The 25,480-nt window shown below is 40.8% G+C and overlaps 1 protein-coding gene across 1 annotated transcript in view; it reads right to left on the bottom strand.

Annotated features, from left to right (window-relative positions):
* The window catches only part of LOC141259484 (CD109 antigen-like), a 329,051-nt gene that overhangs the window by 70,729 nt on the left and 232,842 nt on the right, over window positions 1-25,480 (bottom strand). Inside the window, exons 20-25 of the mRNA XM_073675569.1 lie at window positions 24,915-25,028; window positions 24,163-24,375; window positions 22,503-22,647; window positions 21,110-21,283; window positions 5,259-5,340; window positions 3,250-3,478 (exon numbers count right to left, since the gene is read on the bottom strand). Of these exons, the coding sequence (XP_073531670.1) occupies window positions 3,250-3,478; window positions 5,259-5,340; window positions 21,110-21,283; window positions 22,503-22,647; window positions 24,163-24,375; window positions 24,915-25,028 (957 nt within the window). The remainder of the gene's footprint in view (window positions 1-3,249; window positions 3,479-5,258; window positions 5,341-21,109; window positions 21,284-22,502; window positions 22,648-24,162; window positions 24,376-24,914; window positions 25,029-25,480) is intronic.

Raw genomic sequence — 25,480 nt, 5'->3', positions numbered from 1 at the left:
TGATAACGAGAAAGAGAATTAAAATGCCAGAATTACCTTTTTTGGTTGCCGCAACATTGTAATCAAATGCAATAACGGGCGATCAAAAAATCATATCTACCCCAAAATGGTAACAATAAAAACGTCAGCTTGGCGTGCACAAAATAAGCTCTTATGCAGCCCCAGATGCCAAAAAATAGAGATGCAACGGGTCTCGGAAAACTGCAACATTTTTTTTTTTTTTACAAAGTTTGGATTTTTTTTTCACCACTTAAATTAAAAAAGAACCTATACATGTTTAGTATCTGCAAATCCGTAATGACCTGGAGAATTATAATGGTAGGTCAGATTTAACATTTAGAGAACATGGTAAATAAAGAACCCCAAAACACAATTGTTGAATTGCACTTTTTTTGCAATGTCACCGGTCTTTGAATTTTTATTTTTTTTCCTGTTTTCCATTACATTATATGGTAAAAATCAATGGCGTCGTTCAAAAGTACAACTCGTCTCTCAAAAAAACAAGCCATCACATGGCCATATTGACTGAAAAATAAAAAAGATATGGCTCTGGGAAGAAGGGGAGCAAAAAACGAAAATGCAAAAATGGAAAATGACCCGGGGGGGGGGGGTTAAAAGACATCTGAGGGGCATTTTAACAGATTAACATATTTGTTTTATTATTTTACTGCTGATCTTCCCTGTAGGGGTGGCTTGTATATTATACCCAGTTACAGGTGAATTTTAGAACCCTGCCTACATGGCAGAGCTGATTGAGTCTCCTAACACCCAGCAGCTCCTGGTCCCTCTCTACAACTAGCAATTATATGACAGCTGGGTCCGAAGGAAGAAGCACCCTCAGTACTTCCTATACACACAAGTGCTGGTTTAACACTGTGTATATAGCAATGAGAAGGTAAATATCCTAATAAACCCAGCTTGCCTTCTCAGTTTCCCCACCCCACAGCTGTATGATTTCATGCAAACTTTTTATTATTAAGTGAGGTTTTAGAACATCAGTGTACAGTAAAGTGTGGCCTGCCTGGACATTTGGGCAGTCCAAAAGTACAGTAGTTAATACATGCTATCCCATAATGTACTGATAAACTGTATCTGTGTAAACAGTATGTGACATAAAGCTATATACGTGTATATATACACTGCTCAAAAAAATAAAGGGAACACTCAAATAACACATCCTAGATCTGAATGAATGAAATATTCTCATTGAATACTTTGTTCTGTACAAAGTTGAATGTGCTGACAACAAAATCACGCAAAAATCATCAATGGAAATCAAATTTATTAACCAATGGAGGCTTGGATTTGGAGTCACCCCCAAAATTAAAGTGGAAAAACACACTACAGGCTGATCCAACTTTGATGTAATGTCCTTAAAACAAGTCAAAATGAGGCTCAGTATTGTGTGTGGCTTCCACGTGCCTGTATGACCTCCCTACAACTCCTGGGCATGCTCCTGATGAGATTGCGGATGGTCTCCTATGGGATCTCCTCCCAGACCTGGATTAAAGCATCTGCCAACTCCTGGACAGTCTGTGGTGCAACGTGACATTGGTGGATGGAGCGAGACATGATGTCCCAGATGTGCTCAATCGGATTCAGGTCTGGGGAATGGGCGGGCCAGTCCATAGCTTCAATGCCTTCATCTTGCAGGAACTGCTGACACACTCCAGCCACATGAGGTCTGGCATTGTCCTGCATTAGGAGGAACCCAGGGCCAACCGCACCAGCATATGGTCTCACAAGGGGTCTGAGGATCTCATCTCGGTACCTAATGGCAGTCAGGCTACCTCTGGCGAGCACATGGAGGTCTCTGCGGCCCTCCAAAGAAATGCCACCCCACACCATTACTGACCCACTGCCAAACCAGTCATGCTGAAGGATGTTGAAGGCCGCAGATTGCTTTCCACAGCATTTCCAGACTCTGTCACGTCTGTCACATGTGCTCAGTGTGAACCTGCTTTCATCTGTGAAGAGCACAGGGCGTCAGTGGTGACTTTGCCAATCCTGGTGCTCTGTGGTAAATGCAAAGCGTCCTGCACGGTGTGGGACTGTGATCACAACCCCCATCTGTGGATGTCGGGCCCTCATACCACACTCATGGAGTCGGTTTCTAACCGTTTGTGCAGACACTTGCCCAATTGTGGCCTGCTGGAGGTCATTTTGCAGGGCTCAGGCAGTGCTCCTCCTGTTCCTCCAGGTAGCGGTCCTGCTGCTGGGTTATTGCCCTCCTACGGCCCCCTCCATGTCTCCTGGTGTACTGGCCTGTCTCCTGGTAGCACCTCCAGCCTCTGGACACTGTGCTGACAGACACAGCAAACCTTCTTGCCACAGCTTACATTGATGTGCCATCCTGGATGAGCTGCACTACCTGAGCAACTTCTGTGGGTTGTAAAGTCCGTCTCATGCTACCACGGAGTGTGAAAGCACAACCAACATTCAAAAGCGACCAAAACATCAGCCAGAAAGCATTGGTACTGAGATGTGGTCTGTGGTCCCACCTGCAGAACCACTCCTTTATTGCGTGTGTCTTGATAATTGCCAATAATTTCCATCTATTGTCTATTCCATTCGCACAACAGCATGTGAAATTGATTGTCAATCAGTGTTGCTTCCTAAGTGGACAGTTTGATTTCACAGAAGTTTGATTTGCTTGGAGTTATATGCTGTTGTTTAAGTGTTCCCTTTATTTTTTTGAGCAGTATATATAAATATAATGTTTGGTATTGCTGTAATCACACTGACCTGAAGAATCATATTGCCAGGTAATTTTTTACTGAATTATATAAAAATGAAAGCCAAAAAACAATGGCAGGATGGTGAGTTTTTTAACATTTCACACGACTTCTTTTTTTCCAATTATTAAGTACATTATATGGTAAAGTGAATGGTATTATTCGAAATACAATTTGCCCAGCAAAAAAAAAGCCCTAGGCTAAGTTAGTGTAGAAAATAAAAAAGTTAAAAATGAAAATTGGCTACTACAGGAAGGGGTTAATGAAGGATCTGGCCACCACCTTTTTTGCAAAGCGAAACATGGTACTTTTAGGGAAACCAGCCTTAAAAACATCATAAAGTTATTTTATTAAAATTTAAGACAATTCCAGATTACTGTTTTCTATATGTTATCACAAAAATATGATTTAAGGTGGTAATATCTAAAATGCAAAACACTATATATTAACATTTAGCCATCAGTATTCATTTAATTTTATATATTTTATTGTATTTTAATTGTTATGAACTTACCAAAAGACCAGGATATTCAATAAGAGCCGACATTATATAGGCAGTCAGTGTAACTGGACTATAGGTACCACCTTGAAGTTGAGTGTTTATTATTCTGCCTGGTTCCCAAAATTCTCCATTTTTCTTCTGATGTATTAATAGCCATGTAAGAGTATCATGTAGAACTACAGGGTCCACTAATATAAATGGTCTGGCTTTTAAAAAACAGCGCAAGACAAAGGCAGACAACCTAAGAAATAAGAGAATATATTCATGTGTTAGGTGCCGCAAATAGATAATTTTCCACTGCAATAAATGTTACAGCTATTAACACATATTTTCTACTATTTAGCTGATATTGGTACTGCATTTAACATTTTTCTAACCAGGAACTGAGTCAGTCACTCAAAAAGTTCATATTCTGAACCACTACTGGCTAATATAGAGATTTTACTTTTTTGGGACATAAAGGTCCCAATTCATCAAGACAGGCATTTTTCATGCTCCTGATTCATTAAGACATGCACCCCAATAAGGTGCAAATGAAAAGTGGCGTGTGCCTCCTTGTTTGCCTCAAAACAAATTTTACTCCAAACTTTGACAGAAGTAAGATTTGTTGGGTAAGGACAGCTGCCGTTGCAAAATTTTAGCACAGCTTTGTGTTGCAAAAAATGTTTGCAACTTTCCAAAACATTTTTCACCAGAATTCTGGTACTAATAAACTAGTGTGGGAAATTTGAGGCAAATTAATAGAATTCATTACATTTTATTGGCAGTTAAACTGAATAAAATGACGTGAATCTTCAATAATGGAGAAAATGCCATCACCTTTTTATAAGCCATCAGTGGAACCAGCTGATATTATTTTTCACTAAGTGGCAGGATTGCTTTCTAATTACTGATAGATTTCAGCTGGTGTCATGACTTTTCATGGCTTTTTGCACCTTTCTTTCTTCATGTGTTCAATCCTTTTTCCCTGTGCCAGTTCTCATTATTAAACATAACTTAAAGTGGAGCTGTCTTGTAAAAAAACGCTACTATCCTGCAGTGGCGGCGGTAACCTTGCGCTTACAGCCATCGCTCACTCTACATAGAGCGGTGACTGAACCTGTGTCGACTATGCCCCGTGACTGAAACTGGAAAGCTACTGGGAGGAATAAAGTTAATTTCCTCTCAGTAATGGGGCTCTAAGTGCAGGCACGGGCAGGTTCAAAATGCTATTAACCAGCAGATTAAACCCATGCTAGCAGGTTAATTGTGTTTTTTTTAACGCAACAGGTTCCCTATAATTTATGGATATCTATGGTTTGATTTCTTTGCCTGTGTGGATTGGATGGGTTGTTACCAACATCTGCTGACAATTTCATGTCAATAGCACCTTTAGAAATAGATTTGCTTAGAAAATTGGTGATGTGTTCAATACTTATTTCTCCCACTGTATTTAGCAGTAATGTATTAAATTACTGGCTGCATATTGTTACACAATTATATGTACAATGACCCAGTGTACTGAATTGCCTAGTTAGAGAATACATCAAACTTCCTTAGGTCAGGGTGTGATAACATGTGCCTGTACACTACATATTGGCAACATTTCTTGATTTATTATGTATTGGACCATTTGATGTTTTCAAGACCACACTAGTCTGTAGCAGTTACGTTTGGTATACAGTCAGTAAACCACAAGTCCAGCAGGTATTCACATCAGGAAGATGGTACTAATACGTTTTTCATCAGCAATAATTGTCAATTAAAAAATAATAATTTTCTAAGGAGTTTGTGGTTAAGAGGAGAAACCTAAAGCGTCTCCTAAGTCTTGATTTATAGGGAAACCTGGGATGTTACTGATGAGTCTAAATTTTTGTGTGAAAATGTATGTAGATGACACATAAAATTAATAATTTTAAAGAATAGTATATTTTGCGCTTTTATTGCCCTACTTCATTAATCCATGACAGGAGTATTAGGAGAAAAGTGATTGATTTTTCATTATGTTAAGTTATCGGAGGTTTAGACAATTACTAATGTACCAGGTACTTCCCGACGGATCATCATTTCCAAAGGCACTAAAAGACCCATCTTCTCTTTGATAAGTAAGTTCTCTTTGGTATCCTAGGCAACAAAACAATATGTGTTATTAATAGAAAAAATGATAAGACTAAAAAATATTTTAAAGAGTATTCTAAGATGACATTTATAGCATATAACACCTCTGGGATCCCTCAGTGTAGTCTATGAAGGTATGGAAACATTCAAGTGTTCTTAGATGTTTCTGTAACTACTATCAATCAAAAGAGAGATTATGGAAACAAAATATACTGTATCTGTAAAGCTTGCCCCAGAATGAATAAAAAATATTTCAAAATTTTAATCTAGTTCAAAATTAAAATTTCCAGATGGCAATACAATTTTATTTTGTACATTAGTCATTTTAATGTGCAAATTAGCTCCCCTTGAGAAGGTCTAAAGCAATCTCAGAGTCCAGAGATTAGCACAAATTTACAAACAGCTTTTTTCGGGTTCTCACCCTTATTCAACGCAGTGTAGGTTATTGATTGGAAAAATATGAGATATCTCAGTGTGAACCTAAAAGAGCTGAAGAAGAAGAGACAGAGTGGTAAGCCACTATACTGAGTGTACAGTGGGGAAAATAAGGATTTGATACACTGACAATTTTGCAAGTTTTCCCACCTACAAAGAATGGAGAGGTATGTAATTTTTAACGTAGGTACACATCAAGTGTGAGAGACAGAATCTAAAATGAAAAAACAGAAATTCACATTGTATGATTTTTACATACTGTACTTATTTTATACAATAAAATGCAAATGAATTATTTGATACAATTGAAAAACAGAACTTAATATTTGGTACAGAAACCTTTGTTTGCAATTACAGAGGTCAGAAGTTTCCTGTAGTTCTTGACCAAGTTTGCATATACTGTAGCAGAGATTTTGGCCCACTCCTCCATACAGATCTTCTCCAGATCTTTCAGGTTTCAGGGCTGTCGCTGGGCAATATTGAGTTTCAGCTCACTCCAAAGATTTTCTATTGGGTTCAGGTCTGAAGACTGGCTACGCCACTCCAGGACCTTGAAATGCTTCTTAAGGAGACACTCCTTAGTTGCCCTGGCTGTGTGTTTCGGGTCATTGTTATGCTGGAAGATTCAGCCATGACCTATCTTCAATGCTCTTAATGAGGGAATGAGGTTGTTTGCCAAAATCTTGCAAAGCATGACCCCATCCATCTTCTCTTCAATACGGTGCAGTCGTCCTGTCCCTTTTGCAGAAAAGCACCCTCAAAGTATGATGTTTACCCCACCATGCTTCACAGTTGGAACAATGTTTTTGGGGTTGTACTCATTGTTCTTACACCAAACATGGTGAGTGGAGTTGATACTAAAAAGTTCTATTTTGGTCTCATCTGACCACATGACCTTCTCCCATGCCTCATCTGAATCATCCAGAAGGTCTTTGGTGAGCAGGGGGACCTTGTGTTCCCTGCAGGATTTTAATCCATGATGGTGTGGTGTGTTGCTAATGGTAATGTTTATGACTGTGGTCCCAGCTCTCTTCAGGTCATTGACCAGGTTCTCCAGTGTAGTTCAGGGCTGATTCCTGACCTTTCTCAGAATCATCCTTACCCCACTAGGCGAGATCTTGCATGGAGCCCCAGACCGAGGAAGATTGACAGTCATTTTGTGTTTCTGGAATCTTCTAATAATTGTGCCATCAGTTGTTGCCTTCCCACCCATCTGCTTGCCTATTGTTCTGCAGCCCATCCCAGCCTTGTGTAGGTCTACAATTGTGTCTTTGGTGTCCTTAGACAGCTATTTGGTCTTGGCACTTTGGAGTGTGTGGACAGGTGTCTTTTATACAGGTAACAATTCAAACAGGTGCAATTAATACAGGTAATGAGTGCAGAGTAGGAGGGCATCTTAAAGAAAAACTAACAGGTCTGTAAGAGGCTGAATTCTTACTGGTTGGTAGGTGATCAAATACTTACAGTATTTCATGCACAGTATATGTGCTATGTGTATATACATGTGTGTTTTTGTGCTATGTGTATATACATGGGTGTATATATATTTGTGTTTGTTGTACACTGTTGTACAGGTGCTTCTAACAAAATTAGAATATCATCAAAAAGTTAATTTATTTCAGTTCTTCAATTCAAAAAGTGAAACTCATATATTAAATAGAGTCATTACAGAGTGATCTATTCCAAGTGTTTATTTCTGTTAATGTTGATGATTATGGCTTACAGCCAATGAAAACACAAAAGTCATTATCTCAGTAAATTAGAATAATTAACAAAAAACACCTGCAAAGGCTTCCGAAGCATTTAAAAAGGTCCTTTAGTCTGTTTCAGTAGGCTCCACAATTATGGGGAAGACTGCTGATTTGACAGATGTCCAGAAGGCAGTCATTCCATGGACACATTCCACAAGGAGGGTAAGTCACAAAAGATTATTGCTAAAGAAGCTGGCTGTTCACATAGTGCTGTATCCAATCATATTAATGGAAAGTTGAGTGGAAAGAAAAGGTGTGGTAGAAAAAGGTGCACAAGTAACCGGGATAACCGGAGCCCTGAAAGGATAGTTAAGAAAAGGCCATTCAAAAATTTGGGTGAGATTCACAAGGAATGGACTGCAGCTGGAGTCATTGCTTCAAGAGCCACCACACAGAGATGTATCCAGGACATGGGCTACAAGTGTCGCATTCCTTGTGTCAAGTCACTCATGACCAATAGACAATGCCAGAAGCATCTTACCTGGGCCAAGGACAAAAAGACCTGGACTGTTGCGTAGTGGTCCAAGGTGTTGTTTTCAGATGAAAGTACATTTTGCATTTCATTTGGAAATTAAGGTCCCAGAGTCTTGAGGAAGAGTGGAGAGCCACACAATCCAAGCTGCTTGAGGTCTAGTGTGATGTTTCCACAATCAGTGGTGGTTTGGGGAGCCATGTCATCTGCTGGTGTTGGTCCACTGTGTTTTATCAAGACCAAAGTTAGCGCAGCCATCTACCAGGAAATTTTAGAGCACTTTACGCTTCCCTCTGCCGACAAGCTTTTTGGAGATGGAAATTTAATTCTCCAACAGGACTTAGCACCTGTCCACACTGCCAAAAGTACCAATACCTGGTTTAAAAACAAACAGTATCACTGTGCTTGATCGGCTAGCAAATTCTCCTGACCTTAACCCCATAGAGAATCTATCTATGGGGTATTTTCAAGAGGAAGATGAGAGACACCAGACCCAACAATGCAGACGAGCTGAAGGCTGCAATCAAAGCAACCTGGGCTTCCATAACACCTCAGCAGTGCCACAGGCTGATCGCCTCCATGCCATGCCGCATTGATGCAGTAATTGATGCAAAAGGAGCCCTGACCAAGTATTGAGTGTGTTTACTGAACATATATTTCAGTAGGCCAACATTTCGGATTTTAAAAACATTTTTTCAAGCTGTTGTTATAAAGTATTTCTAATTTACTGAGATATTTACTTTTGTGTTTTTATTGGCTGTAAGCCATAATCATCAACACTAACAAAAATAAACACTTGAAATAGATCACTCTGTTTGTAATGACTCTATATAATATATGAGTTTCACTTTTTGTACTGAAGAACTGAAATAAATTAAAATTTTGATGATATTCTAATTTTGTGAGAAGGACCTGTATGTGTCTTATACACTGATGATTGCGTGTCATTTTCTGATATGTGTGTGTATGTGTGTTGTGTATATGTGTGTAACATGCCGTGTATGTTATAGAGTGATGGTGTAACATACAGTGTTTGTGCCACATGCAGTGTGTGTGTGTGATTTCCATTTTTATAAATACCAACAGCACAGATAAGAGTTCATAGGTTTAATCACCTAACAAACGAGCAGATGTTCATTCATCGAGTAATTTAATTATTTATGTCAGAATAAAACTCATTGTTCTCTGCAGCACATCGCCCTGTGTAAAACAGGAGATGTGCTGCTGATATGATATGTATGAGGACAGAATGATCTATTAGTAATCTATCTGCCCTCATCATTCTTTGTCAGCGTGTGTAAAGACGCCGGTAAACAAGCACTGAACGACTTTAGTATAGTCGATCGCGCTCGTTTAACAGTGTGAAATCAGATGGTTCTGATTGCTGTATTTATGTACTGATGGTAGTTTTAGTGCTGTATTCATATACTGATGGTCGTTTTGGTGAAGTATTCATGATCTGACAGTGGTTTTGTTAATGTATTAATGTACTGAGGGTGGCTCTCAATTTTTTGCTGCCCTTGGAGTTAGTTCAATATGACAGTGTGGCCCCTGGGCGAAAAAATGTAGTGCACCCCTGCTATGTGCTTACATTTGATGGTTTGACTTCACACATACGGTATATATGCATGTAGTGGGTAACCAAATGTCACCATGGAGTCCCAGCACTAAAATTCTGATATTTCATACCTGCCTATATTTGGTAATCCATCTGCATCAAATTGTTACTGAGTATGAATTACACATAATTTTGGTTTCATACTTGACTTAATACAAAACATAATTTGTTTCTGAAGATTGCATGATCGAACGTGCTTTTGTGGTAATAATAAGAAACATAAGTACATGATTCTTAAGAAAACATATTTATTGCATTAAGTTAGTCAACAAACTGAAATGTATCCTTTCCTATTTGTTCAGGTCAAGTGAAATCTAGTTGGAAGTTGCAAATTATATGGTATGACAGCAAAGCAGAAGTTCAAAGTAGATCAAATCTAGCATATTTTATACCACAAAATATTACGCTAAATATATTTTATGACGTAAAGCCTTAGAATTTATAAATTTATAGCCTCTATGTATTTGTTCAGCAATTTATACTTTGCATATTTTATAATTTAACATTAAATTTTTGTGACTTTTTAAATACATTGCATTACTTATTTTGCACTGACTTTCAGCAGAAGCGTTATATAGCAAAGAACTAATTACATTATCAACCCTTGCAGGCTGCAGAGCGTAAATCTCAGAAAAATCTTTACTGGCTCAAGGGCTTAACATAGTTTGCTCTGGTAATTTTCATTGCTAAAAGTGACATATTTTAGACTAGACACTGCACAGTAATCTGATATAAGAAAAATTAACTGCCATGTCATGTTGTCAAGATGCTCATTAGTACATTCAACCATGGACATCAGCATCATCTGTTTCTAAAGTTAATATGGGGAAGCCTTTCTTATAAAATAAAATAAAAAAAAGCTATACTTATTTTCCGAATCTGCCTCCAGCACTGCCACTTTGAAAGGTGCCTCTCTACCTGCGTTCATCCAGTGCGATCCGGCCTTACACCTAGTTCTAACCACACAAACAGTCAAGTGGAGACTCAATGGGAGAACTCACCTAGGAGAGGAACACACACACCAGAGGGGTCTCGACAGGTGCTCCTGATCTATCTGGAAAGTGCTGGACCCCTTTCCTGGTGGCCGCAGCACGCCGTGAGGAGCAGAGGGAAGCTTTGCGGCTGAAACTTCATCAAGTGATTAAAATACCCTGGATGACTTCACACCCTGCTTCAGCCTGTCATTTCCTGTGCGGCACTGCACCCACCATCCTTTCTCACACTGCCCTGAGGTCCGCTCCACCTGCGGGGAGCCGTGCCATCTTAGCTGCCTGTAACACCGGCCTCAGTGGACTGAAGCAGCGCTGGTGTCTATCACCGGAAACCGTAGGTGGCGTAGTCGGAAAAATACCACTCAACCCTGAAAGCCCATTAAATCTTTTTATGAGACCGCCCTGGGCACGGACCGGGTCCGGGCCACGACTGCAACCCCGAGACACCTACACTGAACCGGCTCCGAGTAACCCCATTTCCCAGGGAGGGCTGAGAGCGTCACATATGTTACACACATTAGTTAATAAATAACATTTCCCACATGTCTACTTTACATCAGCACAATTTTGGAAGTAGAATTTTTTTTGTTAGGAAGTTAGGGTTAAAAGTTGACCAGCGATTTCTCATTTGTCCAACAAAATTTACTAAACCATTTTTTTAGGGATCACATCACATTTGACGTGACCTTGAGGGGCCTTTATGACAGAAAAAACTCAAAAGTGACACCATTCTAAAAAATGTACCCCTCAAGGTGCTCAAAACCACATTCAAGAAGTTTATTAACCCTTCAGGTGCTTCATAGGAATTTCTGGAATGTGGAGGAAAAAAACATTTAACTTTTTTTCACAAAAATGTTACTTTAGACCCAAATTTTTTTATGTTTGCAAGGGTAACTGAAAAAAATGGACCACAAAATTTGTTGCGCAATTTTTCCTGAGCATGTTGATACCACATATGTGGGGGAAAACTACTGTCTGGGAGCATGGCAGGGCTCAGAAGGGAAGAAGCGCCATTTGACTTTTTGAATGTAAAATTTACTTGAATAATTAGCGGACGCCGTATCGAATTTCGAAACCCCCACAGTTTAAACCCCCACAAGTGACCCCATTTTGGAAACTGGACCCCTCAAGGAACTTATCTAGATGTGTGGTGAGCACTTTGAACCCCCAAGTGTTTCACAAAAGTTTATAACGTAGAGCCATGAAAATAAAAAAATTACTTTTTTTCCACAAAAATGATCTTTTAGCCCCAATTTTTAAGGTTTACAAGGGTAACAGGAGAGATTGGAGCACAAAAGTTGTTGTCCAATTTCTTCAAATATCAAGGACCTGGAGCAGTTTGCCAAAGAAGAATGGTCTACAATTCCAGCAGAGCATTGTAAGAAACTCATTGATGGTTACCGGAAGCGGTTGTTCACAGTTATTTTGGCTAAAGGTTGTGCAACCAAGTATTAGGCTGAGGATGCCAATACTTTTGTCTGGCCCATTTTTGGAGTTTTGTGTGAAATGATCAATGATTTGATTTTTGCTTCATTCTCTTTTGTATTAATAATATAATAATACCAAAGAATTTGTGATTGCAATCATTTTCAGGAAGAAACTGAGTATTATCTGACAGAATTGCAGGGGTGCCAATACTTTTGGCCACCACTGTAGGTCAAGTCGTTCCGGACGTGGTGATACCAAATAGGTGTACTTTGATTGTTTTTTTTTCATAGTAATATTTATCTATGGGTAGATATTAGTGTTGAGCGAGCATGCTCGACACTGCTCGGTACTCGCCCGAGCATCTCACTACTCGGGATGTTCGGCGAGCACCGAGCATTTCCGGGTTACTCGGGCGGGAGCTCGGGTCTCCGCCCTGCATGTTTGGCGCTCTTTACAGAGCCAATGAACATGCAGGGATTGCCAGAGAGTCACTGTAATGCCGCAGCCATGTTGGTTGTGGGCATTACAGTGATTGGCTGGCCGCACAGCGTCACCTCGAGTATTTAAAACCGGGTGCCGCCATCTTGGACACAGTCACTCTGGATCAGACAGTGTAGGGAGAGTGGTGCTGAGCTAGGGAGAGATTTATACTGCGAAATAGGTAGTGTAGGGTCTCTAACGCCTGCAAAATCAAACAAACAGTTCTTCTTAGGACTAATATCCATCCCAGATATCAGGCAGGCAGGCTGTATAGGAGACACAGTGGTTATACCAACAAACACTGCATTACAGTCCTGTGTGCTACCGCTGCTCAAATTGCTAGACTTAGCCCCAGGTCTTAGGGGCCAGGAAAAATCCTTTTTTTTCATCTAAATCCTCTTTTTTTTTTTTTTCCTCAGTCAGACTGTACAAATGCCTGTCTTATTAACCTTTTGGTATACCCCCCCCCCCAAAAAAAAAATTGAATGTGTCTGTGAGTGTTCAGACACAAATATATCTCTTTAAAAGAGTCTGGTTTCGGCCAGATAACTAGAACTGTGGTTTTGCAGTTCCACGGTTCAAATCTCTGTATTATCCACTTTTTTGCCTTTTTTCCATTAAAAAAAACTGTTTGAGTGTCTCGCTGACTGTTCAGACACAAATATATCTATTTAAAAAAGTCTGGTATACGCCAGGAAATTAGAACTGTGGTTTTCCTCATCCACAGTTCAAATCAGGGTGTAATTCACCTTTTTGCATAAAAAAAAAACGTTTCAGTGTCTCGCTGACTGTTCAGACTCGAATATATCTGTTTAAAAGATCCTGGTGTATGCCTGAGAACTAGAACTATGGTTTTCCTCTTCCACGGTTCAAATCTAGGTGTAATCCACCTTTTTGCCTTTTTTACATAAAAAAAAAACATTTCAGTGTCTCGCTGACTGTTCAGACACAAATATATCTGTTTAAAAGATTCTGGTGTAGGCCAGAGAAATAGAACTGTGGTTTTCCTCTTCCACGGTTCAAATCTGGTTGTAATCCACCTTTTTGACATAAAAAAAAAATTTCAGTGTCTCGCTGACTGCTCAGACACAAATATATCTGTTTAAAAGATTTTGGTGTAGGCCAGAGAACTAAAACTGTGGTTTTCCTCTTCCACGGTTCAAATCTGGGTGTAATCCACCATTTTGCATAAAAAAAACAGTTTGAGTGTCTCGCTGACTGTTCAGACACAAATATATCTGTTTAAAAGATTCTGGTGTAGGCCAGAGAACTAGAACTGTGGTTTTCCTCTTCCATGGTTCAAATCTGGGTGTAATCCACCTTTTTGACATAAAAAAAAAAAACGTTTCAGTGTCTCGCTGACTGTTCAGACACAAATATATCTGTTTAAAAGATTTTGGTGTAGGCCAGAGTACTAAAACTGTGGTTTTCCTCTTCCACGGTTCAAATCTGGGTGTAATCCACCTTTTTGCATAAAAAAAAACATTTCAGTGTCTCGCTGACTGTTCAGACACAAATATATCTGTTTAAAAGATTTTGGTGTAGGCCAGAGAACTAAAACTGTGGTTTTACTCTTTCTCAGTTCAAATCTGGGTGTAATCCACCTTTTTGCATAAAAAAAAAACATTTCAGTGTCTCGCTGACTGTTCAGACACAAATACATCTGTTTAAAAGATTGTAGTGTAGGCCAGAGAACTAGAACTGTGGTTTTACTCTTTCTCAGTTCAAATCTGGGTGTAATCCACCTTTTTGCCTTTTTTACATAAAAAAAAACATTTCAGTCTCTCGCTGACTGTTCAGACACAAATATATCTGTTTAAAAGATTCTGGTGTAGGCCAGAGAAATAGAACTGTGGTTTTCCTCTTCCATGGTTCTAATCTCCTTTTTATTACCCTTTTGCCATTGATAGTGCAAGTGTAAGCAATTTTACTTAATTTACAATGGGCAAGGCGCGAGGCAAGGGACGTGGAACTGGACTTTCTGGTGATCGTGTGTGCAGAGGATGGGGCCGTGGCCAAGGTGAAAATGTGCCACAACCAACAGTCACATCTTCTCACTCCCAGTTCTTGACCGAATCACTATGGAAGCACACAACAACACCACTATTGCGAACTGATCAGTGTGAACAGGTTATTAATTGGATAGCAGATAATACTTCCAGTCACCTGGGCACCACCACCTCTGGTCTGTCTTCCACACGGTCAAGTGTTAGTAGCCGTGAGTCTCAACCGCATACTTCTCCTCACCGTGATGCTCCTTCCTCCCACCAGGCCGAGTGTCGTCAGACAGCAACTGATCCCACAGTTGGACACTCTGAAGTGCTGTTCACTGGTCCATTTCCATATTTGGGCCCCTCACCTGCTCCGCTTGAAGTGGTGAAAGAGGAGATTCCATGTAGCGATGGCCAAATATTTGAACAGTCACGGGAAGGCGAAGCTGGCAATTTGTCACAAGAGGTGGATGATGACGAGACACAATTGAAAGAGGAGGAGGACCGTGGTGCGGAAGTGGAAGAGGAGGAGGTGGTGGATGATCTAGTTACTGACCCAACGTGGCAGGAGGACATGCAGAGCGAGGCCAGCAGCACACAGGGGGAGGGAGGCAGAGTACCCCAACAGGCAGGAAGAAGCAGTGTGGTGGCCGCAGACAGAAGGCGGGCAACCGTTCCCCGTAACACCAACACGAGGGACATTGCCAGTACAACCGGTAGGTCTTCCAGAGTCTGGAATTTTTTTAAAGACTCTGCTGATAACCCCAAAAAGGCCATTTGTACCACCTGCCAGGCCAGCATCAGCAGGGGTGACAAAACTACCAGTCTGACCACCACCAGCATGATCAGGCACATGTCAGCAAAGCACCCGACTTTGTGGGGCGAACCCCAGGGTCCACGACCAGTGTCAGAGGGTGTCACCACTGCTTCTTCCACTGTTGTACATGTAAGAGAACCCCCTGTTGTGCGTGCAAGGCAATCCCTTGTCCATATTGGATGCAAAGATGCCCCCTCCTCTCAGTCTTCACTTGTTATGGCAGTTTCTAAAGAAACAGCATCAACGTCCACGTCCACGTCCCACCGCAGTGTTCAATTGTCCATATCCCAGACCTTTGAACTAAAGTGCAAATTCGCAGCCAACGCCCCACAGGCCACAGTCCTAAATTTGCACATTTCACGACTGCTTGCGTTGGAAATGCTGCCTTTTAGGCTGGTGGAGACGGAATCCTTCTCCAACCTTATGGCGGTGGCAGTCCCTCAGTACTCGGTCCCCAGCTGACACTATTTTGCCCAGTGTGCCATCCCGACACTACACAAGCACGTGTCCCAAAACATCTGCCGTGCCCTCAACAACGCAGTTACTGGGAGAGTCCACCTGACAACGGACACGTGGACAAGTGCTTGTGGCCAGGGACGGTACATCTCCCTGACGGCACACTGGGTAAACATAGTGGAAGCCGGGACCAAGTCGGACCTTGGGACAGAACACATCCTCCCCACACCGAGGATTGCGGGCCCTATGTCAGTCAGAGTTGCCCCCACAGTGTACAGCTCCTGCGAATCATCCTCCTCCTCCTCATGTTCAGCCTCCATCTCAGATATCACCACATCAGTTACAAGCTGGAAGCACCGCAGTACTGCCTCAGCCGAGCGGCAACAGGCTGTGCTGAAACTCATAAGCTTAGGTGATAAACCTCACACTGCTTGTGAGTTGTGGACAGCTGTGAAAGAGCAGGCAGATCTGTGGTTGAGACCGCTGAACCTACATCCAGGCATGGTCGTGTGTGACAATGGCCGTAACCTGGGGGCGGCTCTGAGGTGAGGCGAGATCACACACGTACCATGCCTGGCTCATGTGCTTAACCTCGTGGTTCAGCGGTTTCTTAAATCGTACCCCGAGTTGCCAGATCTGCTCGTCAAAGTACGCCGCCTGTCAGCTCATTTTCGGAAGTCGGCTACAGCTTCCGCCGCCCTTGCTGTTTTGCAGCAGCGTTTGGAGCTTCCGGCACACCGACTAGAGGAACTCTACCCTCCACATGTTGCAAAGGATTTGTGAGCAGAAGAGAGCTATGTGAGACCCACTCCCCAATAACGGGAATGTTTTTAATATGCTGTACAGCATGGCTCTTGTAAGGGGTATTGCAAGTTCCTCCGTCCTAATTTTTGGCAGCTTTTGCTTGGAAGGCATAGGCAAAGACTATGGGAGACCCACTCCCCAATAACGGGAATAATGTTTTTAATATGCTGTACTGCATGGCTCTTGTAAAGGGTATTGAAAGTTCCTCCGTCCTAATTTTTGCCAGCTTTTGCTTGGAAGGCATAGGCAAAGACTATGGGAGACCCACTCCCCAATAATGGGAATAATGTTTTTAATATGCTGCACTGCATGGCTCTTGTAAGGGGCATTGCAAGTTGCTCTGTTCTAATTTTTGGCAGGTTTTGCTTGGAAGGCATAGGCAAAGACTATGGGAGATCCACTCCCCAATAATGGGAATAATGTTTTTAATATGCTGTACTGCATGGCTCTTGTAAGGGGCATTGCAAGTTCCTCCATCCTAATTTTTGACAGCTTTTGCTTGGAAGGCATAGGCAAAGACTATGGGAGACCCACTCCCCAATAATGGGAATAATGTTTTTAATATGCTGTACTGAATGGCTCTTGTAAGGGGCATTGCAAGATCCTCTGTCCGAATTTTTGGCAGCTTTTGCTTGGAAGGCATAGGCAAAGACTATGGGAGACCCACTCCCCAATAATGGGAATAATGTTTTTAATATGCTGTACTGAATGGCTCTTGTAAGGGGCATTGCAAGATCCTCTGTCCGAATTTTTGGCAGCTTTTGCTTGGAAGGCATAGGCAAAGACTATGGGAGACCCACTCCCCAATAATGGGAAACATGTTTTTAATATGCTGTACTGCATGGCTCTTGTAAGGGGCATTAAAATCATCTTGTTAAGCTACTGTGACCTCCACGTCTCTTCCAAGAGTCATTGATATTGTCTTTTTATTCCACTGTAACCTCCACCACACTTCTAAGGGGCATTGATATTGTCCTTTTATTCCACTGCGACCTCCACCACTCTTCCAAGGGGCATTTATATTGTCTTTTTATTCCACTGGGACCTCCACCACTCTTCCAAGGGGCATTGATATTGTCTTTTTATTCCACTGGAACCTCCACGTCTCTTCCAAGGGGCATTAAAACCGTCTTGTTAAACCACTCTGAACTCCACGTCTCTTCCAAGGGGCATTAAAACGGTCTTGTTAAGCTACTGTGACTCAACGTCTCTTCCAAGGCGCATGAAAACCGTCTTGTTAAACCACTCTGAACTCCACGTCTCTTCCAAGGGGCATTAAAATCGTCTTGTTAAGCTACTGTGACCTCCACGTCTCTTCCATGGGTCATTGTTATTGTCTTTTTATTCCACTGGGACCTCCACCACTCTTCCAAGGGGCATTGATTTTGCCATTTTATTCCACTGGGACCTCCACATCTCTTCCAAGTGGCATTAAAACTGTTTTGTTAAACCACTCTGAACTCCACGTCTCTTCCAAGGGGCATTAAAACCGTCTTGTTAAGCTACTGTGACCTCCACGTCTCTTCCAAGGGGCATTAAAACTGTCTTGTTAAGCTACTGTGACCTCCACGTCTTTTCCAAGGGGCATTAAAACCGTCTTGTTAAACCACTCTGAACTCCACAGCTCTTCCAATGGGCATTGAAATGTAGTTTTGAATTACCTCTAACCTCCACGACTCTTCCAATGGGCATTGCATTTCCTCCTAATTTTAGTCAGCTCTTGCTTTTCAATGCATAGGCGAACACTAAGGGAGACCCACTCCCCAATAATGGGTAGAAGGTTTTTAGTACGCTGTAATCCACGTCTGTTTCAAGGGGCATTGCAGTTCCTCATAATTTTTGGGTAGCCTTCCATTCACTGCTTAGGCCAACAGTGTACAGGAGACCCAGTTGCTATAAATGGAAAAAACGGTTTAGTTAAGGCCCTCTGACCTCCATGTCACTTCCAAGGGGCATTGGAGTGCCTCAAAATATTTGGTAGGCATTGCACTCACTGTATGCCCAATAACTGTGTAGCCGAACTGCTCCTTTTAGTACAGAAACATATCCTACAAGACATGTGCGGTTGACTGGCCTGATATTGATGTGAATGGTCCCTGTTCCTCCTGCTCTTCCTCCTTTGCCACCACCTCATCCATCATTCATCACCTGAAGCTTTGTTTTAACGGGAGTCATAGAACTGGAATAGTAGCAGGAAAACATCCAGCAATCCTCGGAGGAGGTAGGATATGCGCCAAAACGCTGACCACCTCAGGCCTAGCCGCTACTACATACATGCGCTTGCATTCCAAGGAACAGAAAGCTAAGGAGATGGATGGCCTCATGATCATGAATAATTTACTCGTTGTGTAGGAGGCCGACCACTGCTGCTGTCTACCTTCTGAACTTTGTGTTGAAGCCTGATTGACCCAGGACCTGCAATCCTCTTTGTCTGGAGGACGTGTTGCATCCCAGTGTCCAACTGTGTCCCGGTTTCCACAATATTAACCCAGTGTGAAGGCGTCAGTGAGATGGACCACCCCTGGCCACATTCACTTGTCCACGTGTTTGTGGTTAGGCTGTCCTTCCCACTAAATGCACTGGGGAGGGCAAAGGTAATGTTTTGGTATGCACGCTTGTGTATAAGGCGCACCGGGACAAATAGGGGCGGCTGGGGACCATTTATGGACACCCAGCCGCCCCCCAGGTGGCTGGGGACCGTGTGTGGGCACCCGGCCACAGGACGGCTGGGGACCGAGTATGGACACCCGGCCACCCCCTGGCGGCTGGGGACCAAGCGTGGACACCCAGCCGCCGGGCGGCTGGGGACTGAGTATGGATACCAGGCCGCTGATGCAGCCATTACGTGGTGGCCAGATTCCGCCTCCACATGCCTAAAAGGCCCAATTTCAAGTGCAAGCAAGCAGTATTGTATTGCAGCCTGCGGGTCAGTGGGTGGCAGGCTGCATACTTGCGCTTGCATTGCAAGGAATGGGGTAGGTACAACTGAACATTGCCTTGGGACAAGGACTTGCACGGGGATAGTTGCAAGTCTGCATCTTCTGATGCGGCAAGGATCACTTCTGATGGGCACACTTTTAGGCAGTGACCTGGGTGTCAGAGATGCTTCCAGGGGTCTTCCCCATGCTGTTCCCATGTCTTTGCAGCACTGTATGCATGTGTCACACAGCACATGGACAGATATGGTTGTAAAATGTTAAAATGACATTTCCCGGTGAATGCATTTGTCACGGTTTAAAGCAATACAAAAGTGCAAAAACGCATAAAAAATGCTACTTGTGAACATAGCCCAAGGTGTGGAGGAGTATTTTTGTTTTTTGTTAATTATTTTACTTTATACACAAGTCTTTACCCTGGAAAGGATGTTCCTTAACATATTTCACAGGAAACCAGTTTCAGTTTAGTTTTTGAACGTTTTATTGTGAGCCCGTAAAAGTGGCTTTATACCTCTGACCACGTTGTTGACAGCAGTGACCTGGGGGTCAGAAATGCTTCCTGGGGCAATCCCCATGTCATTTTAGCACTGTGACTATCGTTTTAGGCACTTTTTAGGCTTTCTACAGACTGCCGGGGGTGCCGCTGCAAAAATGCTCCGGTCTCCCATAAACTAACATTGGGCTCGTTGCTCGGGTCGAGCACCCGAGTATCATGGTGAGCTCGGCCCGAGCTTCGAGCACCCAAGCATTTTAGTGCTCGCTCAACACTAGTAGATATATTTTTTTAATTATTTTTACATTTTTTAAAAAAATATTTTTACAACTTTTTTTTTTTTTACATTTTTTTTTCACTTTTTTACTTAGCCCCACTATGGGACTTTCACTTTCTGCAGTCTGATCGCAGTTATAAGGTATAGCAGTGCAGGATCACTGCTATGCCTCATAACTGTCAGTGCTGCAGACACAAGAGCAGAGGGACTTTAGTCCCTCTGCTCGCTCACTAAATGCTGGGATCGCAGCAATCGTAGCATTTAGGGGGTTAAAGTGTTGGGTGCGGTGCGGGCATCGCTCCTGGCAATGAGTGTCGGGCGTCAGGTGTCAGAATCAGCTGACACCCCGGCGGCGATCACAGCTTCTGTATGGGCGCAATCGCTGTGCCGTAATAATACGTACTTGGTCCATAAGGATCAGGGAACAGGGACTTATTATTATGAACAATGTCAGAAAGGCATTTAAAGAACTACAGTGCAGGTGTCTTGTTAACACACTTTCTCCAGGAAGTTAGATGTTATGATTGTGACCCTAAACCTTATACTAACCTGTTGCTATTAAGTGTTCAGTTTTGTATCACAGATAATAAAATGGAAGAAGAATTGGATTAGTAGCTTGAATCCAATGTGTCTATGGTAACACTCAACTGCTGTAGATATTAAAGTAGTTGCTGGTAGCCATATTATGAATGCTCTTTACTGAGGCCATTGATCAAAGGTGACTGGTGTAATTAATTGATATGAATAAATACAAATATTTTTTGTATATGTGCATTCATTATCACATATGATTAGAGACAAGAACAGAACTGAAACATACGTTACCTTCTTTCATGTATGAAATCAGTTTAGGTGTAAGATCATTTTGCTGTCTGGTATTAGTTAGGTATTCCATTATAAACACTACTGGGGCAAATCTGACCATATTTTGTTCACCACAATCATGGGGCAACAGTACTAACGATTGCAAGTTGGCAGCAGATGGTCCCAAAATATCACCTTTAAAAGAAAATGAAAATAATATTTACATTCTCAGCTCAACAACACATTTCAAAGCCTGAGGAAGTTTAATAACTAACCATTCCTTTAACATAAGATATACATAGAAACATAAGAAATAGATAGCAGATATTGTGATGGCGCCTTGACATAGTCCATGACATGATTTCTATATATTAATTAATGCTGTATATACCCTATTGGGATATATGGAAATCATACAGAGGGGAATCATTGATTTCAGCTGCTACCTATTTGCTTTGTGAGGTCTATAAGGTGGGTCTATAGCATGCGCAGTAGCAAAAAACTGGTTTTGTAGACTTGCTAATTAGGCTGCCATGTATCGCAGCATCGGAAGCACACAGGTTGGGGCAGTGGCACGACAATCTAACCAAAGCGCTGCTGGTCTGAATTATTAACTTGCCAAAACATCAACCAGGGAGTCAGCATGCGAGAAAATAAAATGTAAGAGAAAATTCAATTTTGGAATAATTCTTTAGTTATAATGAAAAACTATTATTACTTGTAGCAGTAAGAGTTGTAGTGACAGCAGTAACAGCAATTCTTACATACTAGTTTAGTTGCAGAGAGGATTTTTTTGCCACAAATCATAACTACTCTTGCACACTATGTGAGCATTTACAAAAGGCAACGTAAGGCTAGGTAAACATATATACAGTGCTTTGTGCTGAGGACTATGTCAAGGTTTTTGTCGGAGTCTCCAAAGAACACTTCTGAAAAAGATGAATATTGCAGGGAAGTTGGCCAGATCGATTCTGTTGGCCTCAAAATAGTAATTGGCTCTGTCGGGATTTCTGTAAGATCTTGATTTTCTATGATTCCCACAGAAACTTCTACACAGTGTTCAGTGGAGAGCACTATAGTTTTTTTTGGACTCATCCACACAAATCGAATCACAAGTAGTTTGTATTCACAGTGATCTGCGAATTTCAGAAAATTTAATTTGAATTTGATTCTCTGTGGATCGATTCGATCATCTACTAAAGTACGCATCTGTTCTGCAGAAAGCATGTCTGGAGATATGGTTGTAATGATAAGTTTATTACTTTGTTTTGTCTTAGGTTTAGGTAGCTAAGTTAATTTCCTCACGTGGAATTTCTGTTATTCTTTTTTAGGTCTTAAGAAAAAAAAGAAAGTGATGTGTGTTGCTTCTGATTCAATGCTCAATTTTTTAAGAGCGTAACAGGATTATCCTTACCAGTAACAGTGATATGTGCCTTTTCACTACCACTTACTACATCAGGAGGGAATGTAAAGTTCAAAGACTTTGAAATCATTTGTGGTTTATTGTTGATCAGTTCCAAGAGCAAAGTTTGTGAATAAGAATGTTTTATTCCTTCAGCCTGTCAAAGAAAAGCAATATGATATAATTATCTACAAAGCCACTACATTAACTTAAACTAAAATACATGCTAACTTTCCACATTTCCAACACTAGCTATTAAGACATCATAAAACTATGCTATATGAAGTGGTGGCCATTCATATACTCAAGTACCAACATAAACTGACATTTTCTAATAAATACATAGCATTACATTAGAATATTTTATTATGTTATTTGTGGAAGTTAATAATTCTTTACCCTGTAATATCTGAGTATGCATATTTGACAACAGTCCCAAATTTGGCATGACAGTCCCAATAACTAGAGCACAAATTGAACAGGGTTTATGCAAGCCATGCCCAAAAGTAAACATGCCGTGATGTTTTGGAAAGGCACCTGATTATGGACCTGTTTGAGAGTTGGTAAGTATGGGTTATGGAAACAATGTACATCTAAAATGATACAAATAAGCTTTTAGACAAATGCAATAATAGAAAAATGAGCAGTACTGGGAAGAGTGTCTGGACTTCATTAATTTATGGGTTTCTCAAGAAGATAACCTAACCTAGAGTCAACAATTCATAGGGTCATTTCTAGTACAAAAAAAAGTAGTTTTACACCTCACAAGTCATATCATCTACGTAATGGATGTGAGTTGCACATATGTGGCCTCCACACTGCCAACCTATTGAGACCTTATTTATCTGCAATTATAGCACTAAGTGTGGTTACTTATGTTACTATTGCTGTTACATTGCTGTTACAAGCTGAGCAGTCCTTAAATAGACAGTACTCCTCTATAACAAGCACTTGGGCTGAGACCTTGGCCTTGGACCACACTTATTTTGCACAGAGAGTTGAATGACTTGCATGATACATGATTACAGCCACCTGTGGTCAAACAACATGTAAAAGGTAGTGCTGCAGTGTCCACAAGAACCCCAAAAGGTATACAGCAACATCTATACATAGTGGATTGTGTTATCCTGTGTAAAAAAACCTAGCCAGGAAAGTTTGTAGTAGGGACATGCTACCCACAGACCCACACTGGCACAGGAGAAAGCTTGAGGTCACTCTGGACACAATCTGGCCAAACTTGTGGTTTTTAAGGTTTACATTAAAATAATTGTACTTTACTATTCTTAAAAAAAAGCATAAATGGAGAAGATAATATGATACATAGTAACTTGATTACATCGCTCATTTATCTATATGCATACAATCTTAGGCTTACTTCATAGAATATATCTTTAGGTCGTATCTTCCAATGTTCCCTAGGGAAAACCTCCAGAATAATTTGCTTGCTACTCTAGGCATTAATGAATAAAAGATTACCGTAACTTGCCACCCGATCTGGATGTTAGTGAGTACATCTAATGCATACTTATTTTTTTTGAGTTTATAGGCTTTATATAACCACCATAAATTACTAGTACACTGTACAAGTATTGTAGGCTGCTTATAAGGGGAGAAGAAAATACACAATTTTATGACTGTATGTTGTCATGAAAAATGGCCATGTTAAAATTACCTTCACTGTGAGTTGACGAGTTACAGCATCTGAAGCAAGAGAGGATGTGGCCTTCACTGTTACTGGAATTTCGCCCAACTGAATAGGTTTGATTGTAAAGGAAACTATTTTTCCCTCTTGACTTGGAACCATGACAGTCATTTGGCTCTCGGCTGCACTTATAAACGATAAGTGTATTTCAAACGCATCACTTTGATCAAGGGTTACAGAAACCTATGAAGGGAAAACACAGGACAAGTGTTTAAGCCAAAGTTATGTGTAATGCATTGGTTTCATGTTTTTAATTAAAATGTCTAGTAAAAAATATCTTTATGTAAATGAATTTAGCACAATAAATTACAAAATACAAAAATGGGAGCAATACTTTACATTTCTGCTTGCGCTAAAGTAATTGGAAATATTTTTTGATTGACAGAGTAAAAGTTGGATTCTAGGCTACAAATGGAGAACATTTTTACAATTTTACCTCCTACTTTATTAATATAAACTTTAATACAATCTTGCCTATACCTAACAATCATGAGGTCTAAGGTGCAAAGTTTCTCCTTGTTAAGCATGCCAAATTGGCATAGGTATCTGCAAAAAGTACAAGTACATGAGCATTTCATATTCTTTTTTTTATGTTACATCATGTATTCGTGCTGCCAACTGTTTTCCAAATGGTGTTACTCGACAATGTAATATCTGGCCACTAATAACTATGCTTTCATAAGTATACTTGTGTATGAGACTGAACACTTTTAAGTTTTCACCTCAGTATCTTCTTCCAAATAATTGAAGACAACAACTTCCAAGACAAATTGTTCTCCTCTGGTAACATAACTAGGGAGATTCAGGGAAATGAAGAATGGCTGAAATGATTCCAACTGAAAAAAACAACAACACAGTTTTGATGTAAAACAAATGTAAATTGTCATCTTATGAATTAATAGAGTAACGTCAAAATTAGTTGTAATAAAATTTAAAATAGTGAAAATTGTTAATTGGCATTTTATTCAGACAAGTTTAATTTTCTGAAAATTGTTTTTTTGGCTCTGTCTCATTTGGAAGCAACGAATTATGGAAACACTGGATGGATGAAAGTAATGCAAAAAACAGGATCTGCACTGAGCTTTGTCTAAACATTGTTTGATATTATGTCATCTATGTATACAGCTAATAAATCTCAAATTGTTCAATGCACTGTCATGTGTTTATATTACCATAATACAATGTTAGACTGGAAAATACACAAATGAAGTACAAACTAACTGCGGTATGCTACATCTAAAATGTAGCACATTGTTAAATGTAACAGTAAATAAGAATTCCCTGGAAT

Source organism: Phyllobates terribilis, unplaced genomic scaffold, assembly GCF_046119375.1.
Source record: "Phyllobates terribilis strain yellow unplaced genomic scaffold, ASM4611937v1 Scaffold_3__8_contigs__length_932513732, whole genome shotgun sequence".
Taxonomy (NCBI): Eukaryota; Metazoa; Chordata; class Amphibia; order Anura; family Dendrobatidae; genus Phyllobates; species Phyllobates terribilis.
This window is presented reverse-complemented; position numbering and strand designations above follow the sequence as displayed.